This window comes from Ammodytes marinus, assembly GCF_949987685.1.
Source record: "Ammodytes marinus genome assembly, chromosome: 3".
Lineage (NCBI taxonomy): Eukaryota > Metazoa > Chordata > Actinopteri > Uranoscopiformes > Ammodytidae > Ammodytes > Ammodytes marinus.
Genome location: NC_137232.1, coordinates 23,231,098 through 23,238,764, shown reverse-complemented (window position 1 = coordinate 23,238,764; position 7,667 = coordinate 23,231,098). Strand labels below are relative to the sequence as shown.

Sequence of the window (7,667 nt, the reverse complement as noted above, 5' to 3'; positions counted from 1 at the left end):
ATTATTCTTAGAATATAAAATTGTGCAACGAACGTGCAAATTCTTTATCATATGAATATTGTTTACATTAGCCTAGTTTTCAAAATATTTTTTCTGATTCATTTGCGTTGAAATTCCGTTTCAGTAGAAAAATACCAATAATAGGCAACTGTGGATGCACAGAAACAACGCCGAAAACTTAGATAGTGCGAGGCCTAAAGCCAACTGGGGTTCAAGCCAAACATGTTTCACTTCTCTTCCTCGTATATCGCTGCCGCTGCTCTCGGCGCTCCCAGCTGGCTCCGCATGCTTTCTACCTCTTTTCTCTCCGTGTCATCGCTGTGACTTATTTTCCCCCCAGATCACAGAGATATACTGAGGAAAGACTCCTCATCCATGTGCTTCCCTCTCTCTTGTCATTTTCAGATATTTTTTTCTAGTTAAGCCACACCCCTGCAGAGAGAGAGAGAGAGAGGGAGCGAGCGAGCGAGAGAGAGAGAGAGAGAGAGAGAGAGAGAGAGAGAGAGAGAGAGAGAGAGAGAGAGAGAGAGAGAGATCCATGACCATCTCCCGGGTGTTTAAAAAACTAACTCAGGACAATAGCAGCGAATGAGCGCTTAATTAAATTAATTAGTCCTTCTTGTCAATCTCGGATTAATGGCCAATAGCGACGGTGCTGCTTAATGTTGTTGTGTGTGTGTGTGTGTGTGTGTTTTTTTTTACTCCTCATCTCTCTCTCTCTCTCTCTCTCTCTCTCTCTCTCTCGTATCAGTGAAGGGGAAGGGGGGCTCATCCCGGCATCCTGAGGGGAGGTAATTTGCACGGATCAAGGGGGCAAGGCGCCGCAAAGTATAAATACTGTGACTTCAATAGAGGATCACCAGCAGGTTCCCAACTCCGCTATAGGAAAAGGAGAAGGAACTGGCTGAGAAAGACACATTCTATCTATTTTTTAACCTTCTCCCAGAGTTTTGGCAGCAGCATCATCTTCATCATCGTCATCACCAACACCACCGTATCATTTTAAAGGACTTTAAAACAAGCCACACCACTGATGTCTTAAGCTGCCTTGGACGCAAAGAGTGCGTGAGAGAGTGTGTGGTGTGTGGCGTGTGGTTTCTTTTTTTTCTTCTTTTTTTCTCTCCTTTTTTTTCTTTAAAGAGGAGAGGATAAGACAGGGATGGAAGAGCTCACCGCTTTCGTGTCTAAGTCGTTCGATCAAAAAGTGAAGGAAAAGAAGGAAGTGATAACCTACAGGGAGGTGCTGGAGACCGGGTCTGCGCGAGCGGGGAGCAGGGAGTCTTTAACAGGAGCGGAGACCGGGAGCCGAGAAGAAGCGGCTGCCGTCACCCGGAACGGTGCGCTGTCGCCGGGCAGGGAAACGGACATGCTCGGCCCGGAAAGAATCAGGGACGCCGGGAGCCCCAAACTCATAGACGGTAGGACTGCATGGTGTAGCCTATACTGCTGCTGTGCACGGTCTTTGTCAGTAGGGATGTCTCGAGGACTCCCAGACTTATAGAGGGAGTAATAAAGTCTAGAGAGGCTTGACTTTGAGACACTGAGCATATAGCAACGTTTTTATTTGCTAAACAGAATCTAAACATCCTCATGTTGGCGTATGATTACGATACGAATGGATTCTACAGATGTTACAGGCCCTAGAATGTCATAAATATTCGGGGCTTTCTGAAAGTATAGTGTTAGTTATTTGGCTTAAGCAGCGTATGTCAAAGTCGCACTGCTTGTATGGAACATTTGTGTTCATACTATTTTCCATTAAAAAAATTAAACGCTCGCAGCTTTGTTATTGCAATATCTTACTTTTGCGCAGTTTAAAAGTTTAAATTCATAGATGTAGTGCATAAAAAAATAAAAAGCCTATCCTATGAATTATTATTAACAGCATGGCCTCCTTTGGCAAACGGATAACAAGTCTTCTGAAATATGATTTTAATTGCATAGTCTTGCAGTTTTTATATCGCAAATTCATAAAAGTATGTGGGCCTTGATGTGTCATTAAACGTTGCAGTTAGCCTGATCAGACGTCAGTCTTCGTCACAGATATTATATAAAGATATGGACACGTTTGAATGTAATAGCAGTCACCAGGTGCACGCACATGTCTGTTTTCAGGTGTGAGAGCACATCAGGTGTAATCGTAGACTCAATAAAAATCAGATGATCTCATTTGAGAAATATTAAATACACTGACGGGGTAAGGAATATTTTTTCGTGGATGTCCTCGATAATTCACTGTTTAATCTTAGTGTGCAACGAAAAATGTAAATAAAACACATCAGGGGTTATAGGCACCCTTACATGCTAATAAACGGCACAGCTTCAATGCAATAAGAATGATTTATTTTGTCTAAGTCAACCAACTCCAATTGTTGTTGAAATTATTATTATCATTTACATTTTAAATTGAAAGGGCGAAGCAGCTCTTTCACTATGTAGGCTATTGGTGAAACCTTTGACATATAATGTGACAACACAGGACACGATAAGAGTTGTGTGGCTTTGTAAAAAAAATAGACATCTGTTCGTCATGGGCAGCGTGGTTAAAAGCGGAACTGCGACAAGCATGTATCAGACATCCAACAGTGGGCACAGTGTTGCATATTTATAAGCAGTTAATAATTAAAGAGCTTTATGTAGCTCTACAAAACATCCGAGGTCTGATAGCTCTGCTCTTTGAGGGCTGGAAGAGGCATGCCTTGCTGTCTTCCTTTCATTCTATTTTCTTTCATGATAATAATTGTGCGCTCATTTGTAAGTTTTTCTTTTAGTCTCGGATGTATAACCTGTTATTTCAGTTCTTCTAACCTTTATTTTGATTTACAGAATTTGGACACCCATTAGTTAGGGTTAATTTTTCCTGCGTAGAAGAATACGCCTGTCCACCTCTGTATAACTGATGTCAGTGATGTGATAGGACTGCAAGTAGACCCTGTTGGGAGAGTAAATAAGCATGAAAACGCTTTGATAGATAGGTCTATGTGCCGATGAAGGCGACAGAGTGGAGGTAACAGTTATCTGATGTCTCCCCTTCTTTCTCCACGCAGGCAACACGGACGTGAAGGAGAGGAAAGAGGACTCGAAGCCCATAGAGGACGAGGCACAGACTAAAATCAAACAGAGGAGAAGTCGGACTAACTTCACGTTAGAGCAGCTCAACGAGCTGGAGCGGCTCTTCGACGAGACCCACTACCCGGACGCCTTCATGCGGGAGGAGCTGAGCCAGCGACTGGGACTGTCGGAGGCCCGAGTGCAGGTAGGAAGACTGCTTACAACTGGGGAAGGAAATAAATATGTATTCAAATATATTAATAAGAAGAATAAAAATATGTATTTTTTATAAAAGAGCAGAATAAAATATATTATTTGTTATTATGATTTACATTATCATAAACATGGGACTTTAAATATGTGTTTGAGTAGCCTATATGTGGGTCAAAAAGAATGTATGACAGTGGTACATGCTTGATGATGATGATGATGATGATAATAATGATAATAATAATAATACAAAATATGAAATGTAAAATGTAAAGTAAACATTAAGAAATGCACAGAAACCGACCTGGGATTTTAATAATTCATGATTCATATTTACAGATTGTTGCTATGATAAACTCGATATGAAGCAAACATAGCCTATACTGATGAGGTCTGAAGTTGGACTGAACATTATTTGATGGAGGTTTTTAAACCAGGAGACAAACGTTTCGCTGAAGTGTGTATAAACTTGTGAAGCTGTTCAGAGGGGTCCCCATGGATGTTTCCAAGTTCTCGAATACGTTGAACAAGAATGTTGAGGGGAAGGAGAGAATAGAGTTCACCATTTTAAATGTTATTATTATTATTATTATTATTATTATTATTATTATTATTATTATTATTATTATTATTATTATTATTATTATTATTATTATTATTATTATTATTATTATTATTATTATTATTATTATTATTATTATTCATTATATCTCTTAGTCAGTTTTAATTGTTTCATGTGTGTTAAATGTCTCAATAATAGGCGGTGCTTGAGTCATGAGGGTTCGTTTTTAGTCTTTATTGCCCAAAGGCCACGGAGAACAAGTAACGCTACAAATATTTGCTTTTAGTTTCTGGGTGTATGTTACCAAGAAGACCAGAGATGCTGTCGTTTTTTTTATGGGGACAGACCATCTGCGCAGAAACCTAGTATGGCTCGAGCCACTGAAAGGAGAGGGAGAGGGGGAGAGCCTCCGACATGTCCTGTGTAACGGGAGCAGGGGGAGGAGGGGGCAAGACAACTGCTCTCATCTGATTTATCAAAACCCCATAATATCTTATTCCACACTCTTCTATCCACGTGTGCCCTCGGCTCAGGGGTGGGACAGCTTTTGTCTCCATGTTGAATATGGAGGTTTGTGTGGGATGAAAAATTAAATCATAAAATGGGCCTAAAAAATAATAATAAAAAAATCCCAAACTGATCCTCCACCTCCTTCCCCTCCCTCCAAAAAGAAAGTTAAAGCCAGCTTTTTGCATGGGCTCTCCCGGCCTGAACTGGAATCTCACCAATAAGGCGTATTGTGTCCCGAACAAGGAGCACAGCTCGGGGGATTTGCATACATTATGTATTATTTTCTATCCAAATCAAGCAGCTCCTTCTCTCTCTTTCCCTTTGGTTAGAGTAGGCTATCCCATTTTATTACCAGTTGCATTCAGTGACCACACATTCATTCTGATTTTCTTTTTAAAATTCTCCCTCAATCAATAACAGAAGAGCATTTGCTTATATCATGGCCATAAATTACACCTGCAGCTGTGCACTAAAGGACTTCCGATTGACATGCACTGTGGTCAATAAATGAAGCCACTGACAGCCAAATCAATATGATATTTCAATCGCGCTTTCACTCGGTCTATATGGGCCCTAATGTAAGGGAGATTGCGGATTGACGTGTTGTATTGTTGGTCTAATTTAGACCGAGTTTTGTCAAGGAGATTCAAAGCAGATTAATCGTTTAATCTGTGTTTCCTCTGAAATTGACGCTTGTCGATTTCAACAGGAAAGGAAAAAGTGAGCATGTCTTTGAAGCGGGGTTTCTTTTTGCGCTTGTGTTATGGCGGTGATTAGACAGAACTGCGAGGCATTTAAGCCTTTCTCTGACATTGATTCCTTTTGTATTTATTTTTTGCAGATAAGGGTAATTATTATAATTTCAGCGGTCATTTAATGAGAGGGAGATTGGAAGAGAAAGTGGGAGATGCTCTCAGATCGCCTTGCTCTGATGTGCCCCCCCCCCCCCCCAAAAAAAAAATACAAAAAACGCATTGCTGCTATTCGATATCTGAGAGTCCATTCAAGTCTTCGGGGACACTAATCTATAGAAAGATGAAACCAACGCTGACAAGGTTATTTATTATAGTCTAATAGCCCTGCACATTTCTAACACGGGTGTTTCTATTCTCCTAATAAGGTTTTTAAAGCCCACCTTACACCCCCACCTTTCTTTATTTTTTTGCAGGTTAAACATGCCATTTTTTTTGCTCCACTGTGTCCCTTTACCACCACGTTAACATTCTCCCTTGTTGTAGACTAATCAAAATAATTCAAAATCTTGGGTTAAGCAGTCATCAATATTTCAGTACTCAGGATATTTCAGGATATTGTTTTTCTTTCTCCTGCGGTTGTTGTCACTGTGAGAGGAATTAGGCTACACATGGCCTCACAAACAGCTGCCAATCAGTGGGTCTCTAATTAATTTCTGTCCCTGCAGGTTTGGTTCCAGAACAGAAGAGCCAAATGCAGAAAGCAGGAGAACCAGTTACATAAAGGTATGCGTTTATCCTGCATTGTCCCACAAGCTCTATCGACTTATATCTATTTCATTTTTTTTCTGCTGTACTCTGTTTTCATTACAAGACCCAAACGCTTACAGCAATTCTCCATCTTTACGCACTGTTATCATTTGGGTTGTGGTTTATTTTTCAGCTAACGTAGCCATCAAAAAGCACTTAACTTCTCGTTATCCAGTCCTACAGTTTTACCCTTTGTGCTTCTGAATATTCTCCTCAAATTAAGTAATCATCTGTGCCTTTGCAGGAGTCCTGATTGGAGCAGCGAACCAGTTTGAAGCTTGTCGTGTAGCGCCATATGTCAACGTGGGGGCTTTGCGGATGCCATTCCAACAGGCAAGTAGCTTTGAAGCGTGTAGTTTTAAAAAACCAGACCAATCCCCGGACTGCTGTCTTGGCACATGCTCTGCCAAAGTGCTATGCCGAGACTCGAGTTCCAATGTAGCAGGGGGGTAACTAAACTCTTTATGACCATACTGACAAAGACACTGTGCCAACACAGCCTAGTCTGTAGCCTATACCTAATTGGAAAATTCCCTCTATTGTTTTGTGGATCATTTATGTGCTTTTACGGAAACAAGCCAACATGTTATAGTACTTCATGGTGTTTGATAGCAAAATAAATAAGACCTCACACAAAGATATGATTTCTATGGCAGGATTGTTTTGTTTTTGATGCACCTGTATGTGGGGGCCAGTGTACTGAAAGTATGGACAGGGCAGAATAGTAAAATCAAATGCACAATTTATATTGAATTTCATTTAAGTAAAGTCCAGGCCTCGCTTTGAGCACCACTATTATCTTGAAGGTCCAATATCCCCTAAGGCTATGAAAGGTTGAATTGAGATTAGATTTCATACTATCGATGTCCAAATAAAAAACTCAAATCTGACCTTTGATTCACAAGAGTAGCTGTAAGCAACAATGTCCCTATGGCATCCAGTGATCAGTGCGCAATGACACTTCAGTAGAGAGGGTGAATGATGGCCCCTTAAACCACTATGTCACTCTGCCTCCTCCTGCTGTAGATGTAGTTCATGTTTGAACCACATCTACAGCAGTCACACTGTAGTGAAATGATCCTTCACACAACCCACTGCAAAGTTAACGCATTTTCCCCCTTCTCTCCCCACCCGTGCGTTTTCCCGTCCCGTAGGATAGTCATTGCAACGTGCCGCCCTTCTCCTTTCAGGTGCAGGCACAGCTGCAGCTGGACAGCGCCGTGGCCCACGCGCAGCACCACCTGCACTCTCACCTGGCAGCGCACGCGCCCTACATGATGTTCCCCGCGCCGCCTTTCGGGTTGCCCCTGGCGACGCTCGCGGCCGAGTCCGCTTCCGCCGCGTCCGTCGTGGCCGCAGCCGCCGCAGCCAAGAACACCAACAAGAACTCCAGCATCGCCGACCTGAGATTGAAGGCCAAAAAGCACACGGCCGCGCTGGGACTGTGACGCCAGGCGGACTGGGGGGCACGCGGCGCACACGCACTGTCTGCCACGTCCACGCTACTCATGAGAGACACTGAACACAAACGCTTACAAAGTGAGAAAACCGATGGACAAAGTGAGAAAAAATTATCCATGGACGATATTTATCTTTTTTTCTTAAATGAAGGACGACGACGAGTATAACTACAAAAAATATAGGCTATTTATGAGATAGGCTAAAGAAAAGACAATGAAAACAAAAAGAGACTGTGACGTGATAGCCTACACAGATGTGACTTTTTTTGGACGGATGGGATGGATAGCATGGCGGTGGGTCACCCCGAGGAGGAAGAGGAGGATGCGGCTGGGACGGTCGATACTTTGTTAAACAAGGCGATCTATTCTGCA

The 7,667-nt window shown here is 42.0% G+C and overlaps 1 protein-coding gene across 1 annotated transcript; it reads left to right on the top strand.

Annotated features, from left to right (window-relative positions):
• Positions 1 to 1,159: 1,159 nt before the first annotated feature.
• shox2 (shox homeobox 2) lies at positions 1,160 to 7,283 on the top strand (the record flags this gene model as incomplete). Its single annotated transcript, XM_080025035.1, has 5 exons — positions 1,160 to 1,418; positions 3,048 to 3,256; positions 5,754 to 5,811; positions 6,080 to 6,168; positions 6,990 to 7,283. The coding sequence occupies 5 exons, from the start codon at positions 1,160 to 1,162 to the stop codon at positions 7,281 to 7,283; spliced, it is 909 nt and encodes a 302-aa protein (XP_079881161.1).
• Between the last annotated feature and the right edge of the window lie 384 nt (positions 7,284 to 7,667).